This window comes from Heterocephalus glaber, unplaced genomic scaffold (assembly GCF_053883595.1).
Source record: "Heterocephalus glaber isolate CG9 unplaced genomic scaffold, H.glaber_assembly_v1.0 deba00000676, whole genome shotgun sequence".
Taxonomy (NCBI): Eukaryota; Metazoa; Chordata; class Mammalia; order Rodentia; family Bathyergidae; genus Heterocephalus; species Heterocephalus glaber.
The window spans coordinates 14,978,136-14,992,476 of record NW_028258156.1 but is presented as its reverse complement, the minus strand read 5'-3'; the positions used below and the strand labels follow the sequence as shown (position 1 = coordinate 14,992,476).

Here is a 14,341-nt window from a genome sequence, read left to right as displayed (position 1 = left end):
GAGAAGTGAAAGAGAAAAAAATCACCACCTAGATCCCATAATCCTGGGGCTGTGAAGAAGAGATGCACCCTAATTCACTAACAGACCTTCTGACACTCTGAGGAGTAAAGACTTAGTTTAACACATGCTCTAGGGAAAGACTTCACATGCTCTATGCTATTTAAGACTTAATCACCATATTTACAATATATAATGTGAAAATCTTAAAATTGTGGAAGAGCAAGAAAGAGCGGAAGAGAAGTTAATATGGCATATGGTTCCCAAGAGTGTTGCATGTGGAACTCCAGGGATGGCTCCTGCAGTCACACCACAAGTTGGCCAAGCTGCAGTCGCAGTGAAGAAGAGAGAGATGTAGAACTTGGACCATTTGAACCAAACCTAAAGAATGTTTTTAGAACTTATATTTTCCAGATAGTTTTATCTCCTTCTCTGTGAGATAAAAAGCTTCATTATTTATCCCACTGGTGCTTTTATAAACTCTATTCTTAAAGAATAATAGGTTCATATAATATGAGAATTTATTCCAGGAAGAAGACACCACAATGGGTCCAAAAAGACATAATGCTAAATATGTTCATTGTTTTACATCAAAAGACTTTCTGCAGGGCCTGGGATGTAGCTCAGTGGTGCTGCATCTCCCTCACAAACACAAGGTCCTGAGTTTGATCCCCAGTACCAAGGAGAAAAAAAGAAAGAAAAAGACTTTCTGCGACTAAATATCAGTATTGTTTTATATTTCGATGATATGATTAAGTGTATAAATGAGATCTAATTATCACTTAAAATTAACTGTTTTATAATAAATCCCAATTACTATTCTCCTGATGTAGAAATGAATTTCTAGTACAGAAGGAACTAAAATCTCATAAAATCTGACTCTGTTACAGAAAGAAAATAGTCCAGCATGGGAAAAGTGATTAGAGAGAAACTAAAAGAAATCATTTCTCACAGACATGTTAACTAAGGCATTATTGATAGTAAACAGTTGGAAAGATAATAGATACAAACTGTTGCAACTGAATTATTGTTCTCATGTAATGAGATTGTGTTGTCATTAATAGTGATTTTCCACAGTATATGAAAATATGAAACATTTATTTATATCAATGTTTAAGTGTTAAAACATGTTATATTCAGTGTAATTACAAATAAATAAAAAATACTAAACTCAAATAGCTAATTTTAATAAGATCCTATCTATAAATAATAGAAATATAACTGTGTATAGATATTAAATATTTTCTCTATTCCATTTTTACAAATTTTTACTTAATGAGCACATAGTTATTTTATAATAAGAGGTTAAAATAATATTTTATATTCCAGCATAGTACTGATAACAGATGATACTGACTGAGCACTTACAACAACTAGGCATAGTTGAAAAGCAATTTTCATAAATGAGTACATTTCATTGCATTTTAAAAACAAAAATTTAAGAATGATAATGTTAATAACTAGCCTCCTATAAAATTAATGATGAAGCCAGAATTCATATATCTGAGGTATACTGTCAAACAGGAGTTGAACCAAGTTACTCTCCCACCTGCAATGTGTGCACACCTCATTACTTCTTACCTATGCCTAGTCATTTTCCTTTCCTTAATTATTCAGATGGATGCAAAACATTATATGATATTGTAATACACGTTTTCTTGATAAGTAATGACATGAGTGTAGATTCATTTGCTTATTATTCATGTGCATATATTTTAAATCCTATTTACATCTCTTTCTTCTTTAATTGGATTGTTTGCTTATTATTGATGTATATATAAATATTCTTTTTATACTTTAGAAAAAAGTCATTTGTCACTACTCTAGAGCTATTTGATGGAAGTGACTTACTTGGCTACAGATCTAGAGTTCGTGTTCGAAATCTAGTACCCAGCCTTCCATTCCTTCTATCATTATTCCACGCTTATTTCACTCTTTTTAATCTTCTGTACCTCATCTTTTCTCTAAGAATTTTTCCCGATTTCTCTGGAAACATTCTCTCTAATAAATCAGCCTTCTCCTCTCTAAGTCATAGCCACTTTACATACAAGGCTCCTGAAAATCTCAATGTTCACTTTCTCTTTTCACTGATGGCTCTGTATTTCTAAGGGAAAACTCCCAGATTTCTACTAAAATCATCATTCTTCCACCCCCAAGGTAAAATCTCTCAACATTGGATGCTCACAAAAGCTAAGTTAATCCCTCTACTCTTCTTCATTACAGTCATATAGTAACAATTTCATCCAGATCCTGCAATTATCTTGGATGCTATTAAGGGTGACATCCAATAACCACTCTTGGAGTCCCTTGATTTTCTAACATTTAATGAAGTTCCCTGGAGGATCTATGGATCCTTGGTTGTGTTTTATGGAACTTATCTATTCTGAAATTAAATCAAACCCTAACATTCTCATTTCTTCTATGATGTTCTTCAGGTTCCCTTTGCCCATTCATATCACAATCTCAAACTAATACTCTCATATTTCTTTTGCTCCATGCCTCAGATTTACTTATTTTTCATCACACTGATACCAAAGTTGTCTTTCTAAAGCACAATGCTACCCACATGGTCTCATGTCTATTTTCAATAAAGATTAACTCTTTAGCAATACATGCCAGTGTTCTTACTAGTGCAGTTCCCGGCTTATCTGTCTATTCAACCTCTCCTTTTTACATAAACACTAGAAGACACTTTGAAGTTCCATGATTACACAGTGAATTCCCTGTTGCTCTTGTCATTGGAAATAAAGAATAAACAAAGAAGGGGGAGATAAAGAGACAGGAAAGAAAAGAGGAAGGTAGGAGGGAGGGAAGGAAGGAAGGAAGGAAGCAATTAAAGCATAAGGAATCTAGCACTTCATGTATTGTATTCATTGTCTATCAGTAATGATCTTAAAGACATAGTAATAGCAATTAGTACACGAAGAGTGGATACTAATCTGGCATAAAACTTCAAATCTAAGTAGTCAGCATATTAACATTGTACCATCCCTATGCTGTAATTTGTCAACCCTAAATACTAATATTAAAAACATGACATAGATAACATCTTCTTTTTAGAGAGCAAAAGCCTTGCTTTTAAGTGGTAATAAAAATAATACTTTTAAACACATTTACATCTAAATTAAATCATGGAGCTAAATATAATGTAAATGATTTACCTGGTTCATTTAATGCTTCAAAAATAAAGCTTAAAATGTGATTTCAACATGAGATGTTTTAAATATTATTTTTGCTGATGGTGGAAGAATTAATTAAATAAAAGCCTCCCACCAACTAAATAATCATTGAAAAAGCATAATTTCTCTAAATACTACATATAAAACTTAAGAGAGGCCATAAGAGTTAACCATAGTTTCAGAGTTGATGAAATTTATACTTTCTTCTGTGAGATTACTTTAAGAATCTGTAAAGCCTACTTTATTGATTACTGTGACTACACAAATATATGCACTATCAAATATCATTTAAAAAGTATTGATAACATTCGAGTGAAAAACATTACAGTCAAGAGATTGGATAGTAGTAAAATAATAAGTTGGCACATACAAGTGAATAATAAATACCTTAACATCATAGTCAAATATTGGTATAAATTTAAATCTCAGCTTTCGAAGTACAGAATATGCAACATGACAGTAATGACTTACAGGCTTCCAAAGGATAGAAAACTATGATAAAAAGAAATGAATGTGATTTTTGTCATGTAATGGAGGACATATCCAACATAACTTTTAATTGCAATAAGAGACATCATATGACTATCTTTTAAAAGCCTTCCAATGCAGGTCGATAATGCAATAATGAAGCCCAATTTAATTCAAGTAAAACTAGGACGGCTTGAAATAACAGAGTCCCTGTCTATCTTCAGTTAGATGTAGAATTTAGAACATAGAAGAGGGGATAGTTTTCATGTGCTGAAGTGTACATGTTCCAAGTGAAATTATTAAATTTTTTTGCAATATCACTTTATATAAGACTAAATAGCTGAGATTTCGGGGTGGGATCTGTAGCAAGAACCAAGGATGCATTTTAATAGTAAATTAAAAGCAGAGTATTCTATTTTGACAACCGATTGTGATAAGTGAATGGCTTTTTGTAAAGTTCCTTATCATGAATTTTGACTAAAATTTGTGATTCAGTTTACGTTTGTAAAACAAGAAAGACTGAAAAGAAATCTATCTTTTTAGATGGTTCTGGATTCTTCTCGGTATAGCAGTAAATGCAATATAAGTGTAATACTTTCTGCTGGTAAACTTTTCAAGGAAAGCAGTCTAAGTACTTAAGTAAAATCATGACAGAATCCTGAGACAAACCCCATATCAAGTGAATACAAGTTCTTGATAGTACTATTAAAAAACTGCTACATGCCAATTGCAACTTAAGAAAACAGTGACTATAACTGATATATGGATTCATTGGTGACTTTGTTCCATTTGAGTAAAAAAAAATGATAGTGATTTTAGTTTCAAAGAAGTTAATTTAGACTCATTTTTATGGCAACAGACATTATTACAACTTATAATCTATGGAAACCATACAGCATGGTTATAAAAAGCCCTGCCCCCTGTGTGAAGAGAACATGCTAATAACCACATCAAAGGAGTGTATATCTACTGAACAATTAACCTAAAGTGAATAGCAGGTGTTGGGGGAGGGCAGGAATCTGAAAAGAATGCTGTCACTTTTTTTGTACCAGGCATCTAACTTGGGACCTTGTGCTTGCAAGGCAGGTGGCAGCACTACTGAGCTAAATCCCCGGCCCTATAACTTTTTAATTTGATAACTGTGGAGGTATTCTAGGATATCGGTAGACCATCAGCATGGATCTGGACCTCGTGGCATTCTGTTATGACAGAAGGTTATGTAAGCTTCAGTCAGGAGTCAGACACCCATGCTGAGTTTTTATAGCACACAGAGCAACAATCTTGACCTTAGAGTTGAAGCTAAGGAAAAATTTTGTGAACTTGTTATCATAATTTCTTTCTTTTAAACTTTTTAGAACATAAGGATGATATCTGTGGCCACTGTAATAATGAAGTCTGAATCTCCCCTGGCCTTCTGGAGAATATTAACCTAAGATACTAAGGCAAATAATTTTAAATAAAGAAACCACTATTTAATAATTTAAAAACTAAATATATTATTTTACCCTTTGGACTTTTCTTTTAAAAATGATGAAACTTTACAGCAGGTAGTGAATTGTGAATTTTCTATTTGGAAATTAATGAGAATTCACAGATAAAAAATGTTCGATGCCCATAATTTTGAGCAAGTTAAGCAGTTTTTTAGGCATAATAACTTCATTAATCTGTTTAAAATGTGAGTATTTAAAACAGTTAATTGGTGTAACAATAAATTCATTTATTCTACTAAATGAAAGTAATCTTTAATGCTCATTTAGTAAAATAGGAATATTTTTAAATGAAGTGATTTAAGCTGATTTACTAACATATATAGGACCCCAAAGGGTCAGGAGAACAGGTGTACTCAGCAAACCACAAGTAGTAGTTCAATTAGCCTTGATTTCTGGTGTGTAATGTGGTTTGTGAGAGACTGGGTGGGTTGATCAAGTAAAGAATCTTATTTATCATGCTAGAGAGCTGGGGATTTAAATGAGGAATCACTGAAAATTCTTTATGCATGAAAAAGACATATGATATTTCCAATTTAGAATGTAGACCCAAAACACAAATTGGGGATGTATGAAAAGATGGAAGTACAACAGGGTTGCTAATAGGAGGAACCTAGAGAGAAAATTTGTCAAAGTAGCATATGAGGAATTTAGAGTTAGAAAATGAGACAAAATTAAGAACCTTAGAATAGAATACCTAATCATTAATTTAATAATGAAGGAATGCAAAATGATTCTTAGATTTCTGCTTTGGGAAATTTGGAGTATGAAGGTTCTATTCACTGAGCAAAGCCAATAGGAATTTGGTGACAGGGTGGGAAAAATAATCTTGCTTATGGCTCTGGAGTAATAAAATTTGGTCTCCATATTAGTCAACTTTACTGTTGCAGGGACAGCACTTGATGTCCACAATTTTAAGGAGGAGAGGTTTGATTTAACTCACAGTTTCAGGGGATTCAGTCCATGGTTTTCTAGTCCCAAGGCAAGAGAACTTTAGTGGAAGGGCTTTACAGAGCAAAGATACTTATTTCATGATGGCTGGAGAGCAGAACAAGGGAATAACACTAGAAAGGAAGAGGCCAGGAACCCAATATAGACCCCAAGGTCAGGTCTCCATGACCCAGGAGGACTCACCCACAGGTGTGCTCCACTAGTCCCCTGGGAGGCTACCTAGACCATCAGTTTACACAAGTTTACACAATCAAGTTTTACTGTTATAGGTTGCAATTCCAGGTTGCCATTTACTAGCATGTGACACTGGGGAATTTATTTATTCTTTGATTTCTAAGTTTCCTCATATGTAAAACTTACATTAATTATATAGCTTACTGTGAGAATTAAATGAATTGATATCTTTCTCTACCAATAACTGCAACCCCTTCAAAGTCTGTATTTTTATTTCATTTACTGTGATAACCTGATGCCATTAACCTTGACTCCAATAATCCTTGATTGCCTTGCACTCTCCAGTGTATCGTTCCTAATATCTCTTCCTGTACCACATACTTTGTATCTTTGCATTCCTCATTTCCTAGGTTAAATTCTACTTCCAATTCTTATTATTGTTCCTGTGCATACATCCGCCTCACCTCTCAGCTTCTCTCTGTTCATCACGTGTTCTTTTGGGAAAAGAGCACAATCTCACTATGATTTAGCTATGGTCACTCTGCTCCTAGACCTGGAGTGCAACTGAAGAAACAGAACTGAATGTAACCAGAGCAATCAACTTATCCAAGCTTATTGGTCTCTTTTCAAAATAACTTATTATTAACTAAAACTGGCGGGGCTTTATTCCTTGGCAAACATTTAGTTGCCTCCTTTTGATGTGATTGCTGTAAAACTTCTTGCCAGTTCTCAAACTCCTTATAAGACTTACATTATCCTCACTCTCAGCCAACGATTCGACTCTCCATCTCACTGAGAAAATGTATGTGTTTTACCTTTTCCCCCATTGTTGTGTGCTCACAAAACAGTTAGAATAGTGTTTTCAAATACAAATCAATCATTTCCTCTTTTATCAAAATCCTCTAAAAGCTTCCTACTGAATTCAGAGTAAAAATTTAATGTCTCACAATAGGCTATATTGCTTTGTGCAATGTGAAAATCTTGTGGCATCTTAGACTGTCTTTTCAGGATATCCCCCCTACATATTCAGGTCCAGCCACTAATCTCAATGACCCTCAAGACTGTCAGGCGCCTCCTGTCTCAGAGTCTAAGTCCTAGCTGGCTGTTTCTGTCTGCGAAGCTTTGTCACTAGAGAGTCACATGGTGACTCTTTCAAACCCCCAGTTCTTCACACAACTATCTCTTCAGTGAACTCTACTGATTGCCTTTTATAAGTCCCAGCATTTCTTCTTTTTATCTGCTTTAATTTAAAATAGAAACAGTAATTCTACTATATATAATATATATATAATATATATTATATATATATACATGTACAGATAACATTTAGATATTACTTTTTAAAAATAAGAGGCCATTACTTTGGCTTGAGTTCCTACACAAGACCCCACAGAGAAGACCGAATCAAAATGGAGTTACTCCTCTTAAATGCCACACAACCTAGCAAGTAAATCCCAGAACAGATCCTCTTACTTGAAAAGAAGAGATTCTAGTCTACCTGTGTCCATAAATTAAAGATGTTCCTTCCAATACACTACTTGTAATAGTTACTTTAAAAGTAACTTGGTATTGCTAATGAACCAATCATCTTTTAGTTTTGTATTCTGTTTTCTTGTTCCAGTCTTATAAAATCTGCAGTTCTGCTGTTGCCCATTTGAAGCTCTCATGACAATGTGTACCATAAAGGCATCCTAGATTCACGAATAACAATAAACTCCAATTAGATCTAAAGCTAAACTTGTGATTTTATCCTTTGACAATATGTATATAAAAGTGAAATAATTACCACAAATTGGCATATTCCATTCCATACAAAGTTAACTCCTGCCTGTATGTGTGTGTATATGTGTGCATGTGTGGGTATACGCCAGCCTGTGTGTGCAATCACAGCACCTGATATCTAGTCTGGCAAATGGCCAGTATTATCAACTACGGTAATCATCCTATGTTCCTGTATGTTAGACCTTTGGACTTACTCATCCTACATAAGTGCAACTTTGTACCCTTTGACCCGCATCTCACCCCTCCACTTTTCCAACTTTTGTTAACCTCCACTATAGTCTTTGTTTCTATGTTTTTCGAAATAAGAAGGTACTAAATAATGTATTTATTTGTATTATTTATTGTCTATTTCTCCCCATTTGGGGAAAGAAAACTCTACAAAGGCAAAAATTTGTTTTTGCCTCTTACTGTTTTCTTCCCATCCATAATATTGTGTGGCAAATACTAAGCACTCAATAAATATTTATTAAATTAATTAATTAATACTTTTGGCATAATTCTTGGGAAAATGTATGTGGTCAGTGAATAAGAGCTATGATTATTACATTACCTAATAGTACTGTATTGGGCACGGTGCACTTAAAACAAGGTGGGACAGGGCTGGGGATTTAGTTCAGTGGTTCTGCCTGCCTCGCAAGCTCAAGGTCCCGCGTTCAATCCCCAGCACCAAAAAAACAAGAAAACAAGATGGGACAATCTATGTTGCAGCTTGTACATTTGAGATTCAGAATAAAACCTCCATCTGAATATAAATTAACAGATAATAAAATCAACTAAACAAATCAGATCCCATTAGGAAGAACATTAAGTGTGTAAACCTATAACACAGGAAGGTAGAACACAGGGAAGCAAAAACATAGGCAGGCTGACATTGAGCCCAGGAAAGATACTGGGGGAAATATCCAGTGAAGCAGAAAAAGGACTGGCAGAGTGTGGTATCATGGAAGCCAATGACAGGTAGACATTTGGGAGGAAAGAAATGATCCATGGGAGTCAAATGCTTCAGAGTGGAGAATACCACTAAAGAGCAAACTGGCAATGTTGAGATACAAATCTTGATTAACACCACAGAAATTTTTAATGATTAAAAATAAATCTTCAGGTTCACAAGTGTCTAAAACCAGCACCGTATGGTTTTGAAAGGCTGTTAGAAGACTGTTCAAATGACACATTTTCACCTTTGATTCTCTCAAAGAAAGAAACAATAGGAGAACAAGAAGAATCCATCTCATGTCTGGCTACATGGCCAGAGATTGCCAAAAGGGATTGATTTTTCCAGTAAATGAGATGTGAGCAAGCAGCTGGGTAGAGGACGACATAATAAAATTTTTCAAAAGTTAAAATGTGAGTCAAGGATGCATCTAAACCAGTAAAATTACTATATTTAAAGAGATGAATAAAATACTGTAAAAATTCTGGAATCCCTCTTTGTCTAGGCCAATGCTTTAAATGAATAAAAATGATACCAAGTTAACTGAAAATATAAAGAAATTTTATATGACTCGTATTAGTTTTAGTTAATTTCATTTATTTAAGATTGCCTAATAAATCTTGGATGAAGAAAGGAAATTTAATATTAGGTATTGGTATCCTCAGCAATATGGATCATGTTCTTTCCTTCTGTTTATGTGGTTTGAGAAAATGAAGAGCTCTTAATAATTTTTAAACAAAGGCATTTAAAAGTATAACCAGTATTTTACAGATAATTACAAGATGAATCATAAGTGGGTGCAAATTGAGTAATTTGATTAATTTCTAGGTTGACCTTTACAAAAGTATTTATCTAACATTTCTTAGTTCTTATATTGTTATTATAACAAACCAAAGTTCCAGCCCTAAAATTTCCGTGCTGTTTTAAAGAATAAGAAGTGTGGGATGAGTATAAAAGAGTTTGTTTTGTAATTTTCATTTTAGAAACAGTTTGAATTTTGAAAATGAATATTTTCTTTGAATAGACCTGCTCCTCTTCCTATTGAGGATTGTGCTTTACAAAGTTACTTCCCTCATGTATATTCACTTCTGCATTTATTGAACTGAGTAATTATTTTGCACCTAGTTAAATTTATTGTTCAATAATTTTTGTTTAAAAATACCTAATGACAGTTCATAACTTTGTTCAAGGTTTGTGTCGTCAGTTTTGGTGCCCTCAGACCTAAAGGAGAGACCTCAACATTGCAGATATATAATGTGCATCCCCAGCACAATTGCCCATAAGAATAACTTCATTATTCTGGGAAGCTAGATCTATAAAGTATGTAGACTGCAGAACTGTTCTGCCTATACAATTTCTGGTAAGTACTGCATGACTAAGTGATAAAACCTGAGTCAGCTTCAGTGCAAGCATACCTTACTAAAAAGTGTGCTGTGAAATGAGGGATAAAGGAAGTACAGTGAGCAAAGTTGTTCTCCTCTGAAGCAATGAGGTATTTTAGATCAGCATAGCTCTGCCTTGATTAATGAAAATTAGCCCAAGAAGAACTTAGTGGTGCAGTGTACCAATTATTCATAGTATCCCCAAGTTATACCAGAATGATACAGAAAAACTCACCAGTACCACTGGACAGATTGTTGTGGGTGGTAAAATATGGTCTTTCAGAGGTCCACAGTCACATTCAGGTTTTAGATGAGAAGCACATTTATTGTGCAGCTGGAAATGGAGGAACAGGGATAGTATTAAATTCTACACAATGAGAGCAAACACGGCACAGATTATATTTCACCTGAGATACAGCAAATACACTAAAAGTACATTTAAAAATTACAAGAGCAAATAAATGGAAACAAAAGGGATTCACAATACACTTGCTCTCATATATTTACCCAAAATAATGAAGCAACTTTCATGACTCAGCCTATAGATTTTCTAATTCTCAGAAAATTTTACATTAAAACTGTGCTTTAAGTTTCACATCAAAGAAGCCTAATTTCTTTGACAAATCTAAATTATCAGCCATTACAGTCCTTCCTTTGCTTATTTGTTAGCATAATCTTGAATCCTCTGTACACTGTGGATGCTTTTTTTTTTTGACCCTCCTGTTTTCTCAAAGTCATTCCAAAGTGCACGGCTCAGTATGGGGCATAATTGATCCCATCATTAGTTTTAACTTTGTAATTCAATATGTAAATGTAACCAGAGATTAATCTCAGTAGGAGCAGGATATAAATAAAAGACAATGATTATGATTATAAAAATTTAACTTTATATCGTATTTATAAGCCCAACATTATTTTAGTGTGTAACTATATGATGCATATTTATTTTCCAATATGTATGACCCCAAACCAAGATTTTTTCCAACCTTGTTCATAAATTTAAATGAAGATATTATGTTATAATAAATACTGATGTTTTTATTTATTTTTAATTTTATTGTTGTTGTTTCTGAGACAAGATCTTACTGTGTGGTTTAGGCTGACCTCAAACCCACTATGTAGCCCAGGATGGCCTCAAACTTGTAGTGATTCTCCTGCCTCAGCTTGGAGAGTGCTAGGAATACAGGTGTGTATCACCATGCCTGGCTAAATACAGTGGACCCTTAATTTATGAACCCAATAAGTTCCCAAGGGAGGTTGTAAGTCAAGTTGGTTGTAATACAATACAGCTGAGATCTGGATGTTTTCCCCGATGCAAGCTATAGATAACAAGAGACAGAGATGAATCTTCCATTGACCTAATTAACCCAAGTTGTTCATATGTTAGGCCAGTCATAACTTGAGGGTCCACTGTACTGTTTTTTTTTAATTAAAGATGTTAGTTTTTATGGGATAACACAGTTAGTAAAATTATGCTTCCTTAAAATAATCTAGGAAATTCTCCCTTCTTCACCCAACATCAACTGAACATCAAATACTCTACTTTAGAAAAATTATGCATTTTAATTGGATAGCATGTCATGTTCAAAACACTAAAGAGACACAGCTTTTTGTAGTTTTGCACTGAGGGCTACTCCATTTAAGACTTGGCTATATTAAATCACCTTTGGAAGGAGTTAATTAGCAGATAATCTTAAGAGACTTGTGAGTGCTGATTTATTATTGACAATGAATGTCACTGAAGGGGTATTTCCTTGGTCCTAGAATTCATTTGTCTCAATAAGTCCCAGCCTCAGAGTTGAGGCCATTTGTACCATAATTAGTGCACATTCAGATGCATTGCATGAAACAAAAGTATCTTTGCACGTTTATCCATAATTAACACCTCTGCTTTACAACGGTATTTAAACTTCTCTGTAAAAAATATATTTTGAGTCTTTTTATTACGCTCTACTGGTCCTAGTCAAGAGAAAAGAATTGTTGAAGATACAGAAGCATTTGAATCCTCATGCACAATAGAACAAAATAAACTTACACTCTGAATGTGTGAATGAAAATGTATGATTTCCTTTAAGATAGCTTAAATATATCATTAGTGTATTGGACTTACTAATTGTCATAAATAATTCATGGCCCCAGATATAGATATTTGGGTTCACAGGTAATAGTTTATTCAGTTCTGTGGAGTGAATCCATGTACCCCCAAAAGATGTGTCCAAGTCCTGACTCCTGGTACCTATGAAAGTGAATTTTTTTTGGAAATACTCTTTGTAGATGTATTCAAGCTAAGATGCAATTATGCTTGATTAGGCCTAGACCTAATCCAATGACTGACTAATATCTGTAAAAGAAGAGAGAAATCTGAACAGAAAGTTACAGACACTGAGGCAACAAGGGCACATGACTGCTGTAGTACAGATTTGAGTGACATGGCTAAAAGCCAGGGAAAGCCAATGATTTCTGGCAACTAGCTGAAACCAGGCAGAGGCAAAGAAGTCCTCCCTAGTCCTTCAGAGGCAGTACTGTCTTCCTGACAGTTTTGTTTTAGAATTGTATCCTCTAGAACTATGAGAGAATACATTTCTATTGCTTAAAACCACTTACTTTGTGGCATTTTGGAATAGCAGCCCTGGGAGATTAATACCCAAAGCATCATGAACAGAGAACCACAACCAAAGGCAGCATCTGGGACTTAAAGCTCTCCTATGCCATGGTTGTCACAGAGAGGAAGCTTGAGCTCTTTGACTTCCACTCAAAGCCTCTAAAAATGAAAACTCAGATTCTGAGTCCCCTCAACAAACAGCACAATCCAAGGTAACAATGTCTGCGTGTGGAATGGCAAAGGGTCGAATTTTCATTCTTGACAGCACACTGAGCTGCGCTGGTGAAGCTCAGGGGAGGGAATCTCAGAGCATCACGGAGGCCGCTCACCGCTACAGTCTGCAAGCCTCAGCGTAAATCAATGCCTCCATCCCCGAGTTTCCAACAGGGATACCGAGTTAACTTGAAGACTTTGGCATTGAGGATCAGAAAGAAGAACTAAGGACTCAGAATCATGCCGTTGAGGAGGTGACCAGAGTGTGAGTGAAGGTCAGCACATTGGGGTTTGAGAGTCTCAGAGGGTAGAAGCTGGCAGTTGGTCCCAGGAAATACTGGCCTCTGTAGGGATGAAGGAAGCCCATACAGACTTCTTCAGTGTGACCCCCTCAGTGGCCCATGTCCCTGAGTTCCGGGTGGACACAGTGGTACAGAAGTGCCAACACAAAGCAGGGTCGGTAATGTCAGAACCCATACTGTCATCAGTAAAACACAGTGCAAATGTATTTTCCTAACAAGTCTGTACTAAGTCCTGTACTATGCAGGACAGCCTCGTGCTTTTGTTAGGAATGGAATCTGGCAGCGGTATATATATATACCAATAGCCACCAACTTCACAAAATTGCTTGTCATGGGAAACTCAGAATTGAGGGCATCTTGTTAGATGTACTGATCATTTTATAAACTGTGAACTAAGACTGTATGGCAGGTTTAATTTATATGCCAAATTGTTCAGACATACTTGACAAAATATATAAGAAAGCCAAAGAGGTAATCCCAGCATTCTGGAAGACTGAGGCAGTAGGGTTGCACATTCAAGCCTAGGCTGGAAAACTTAGTGACTTCGCAAAAGTAAAAAGTGATAAAAAGAGAGCTAGGGAGACAGCTCAGTGTGAAGGCCTCAAGTTCAATCCCTGGTAATGAAAAAAACCAATGAGAAAAGCTGTATATTGTAGGGTTACTGTTCAAACATAAAAGTATCATTTTTGCTGTCAACCTAAAAGTTCTCTAAAATAAAAAGTGTATTTAAAGAATAAATATTAACAAAAGAGAAAACATATAGTCGAATTCAAAAACAAAATAATTTTAAAGGCTGATGGAAATATTGTTTTCTGACCAAATACTGTTTACATGGTATGTTCATTTGGACAAAATCACTAAGCTTTATTTTTT

The 14,341-nt window shown here is 34.9% G+C and overlaps 1 protein-coding gene across 10 annotated transcripts in view; it reads right to left on the bottom strand.

Annotated features, from left to right (window-relative positions):
* The window catches only part of Dgkb (diacylglycerol kinase beta), a 620,388-nt gene that overhangs the window by 417,261 nt on the left and 188,786 nt on the right, over positions 1–14,341 (bottom strand). For all 10 annotated transcript variants that reach the window (XM_004839605.4, XM_021254159.2, XM_004839601.4 and 7 more), the window contains one exon: positions 10,587–10,685. In XM_004839605.4, coding sequence (XP_004839662.2) covers positions 10,587–10,685 — 99 coding nt within the window. The remainder of the gene's footprint in view (positions 1–10,586; positions 10,686–14,341) is intronic.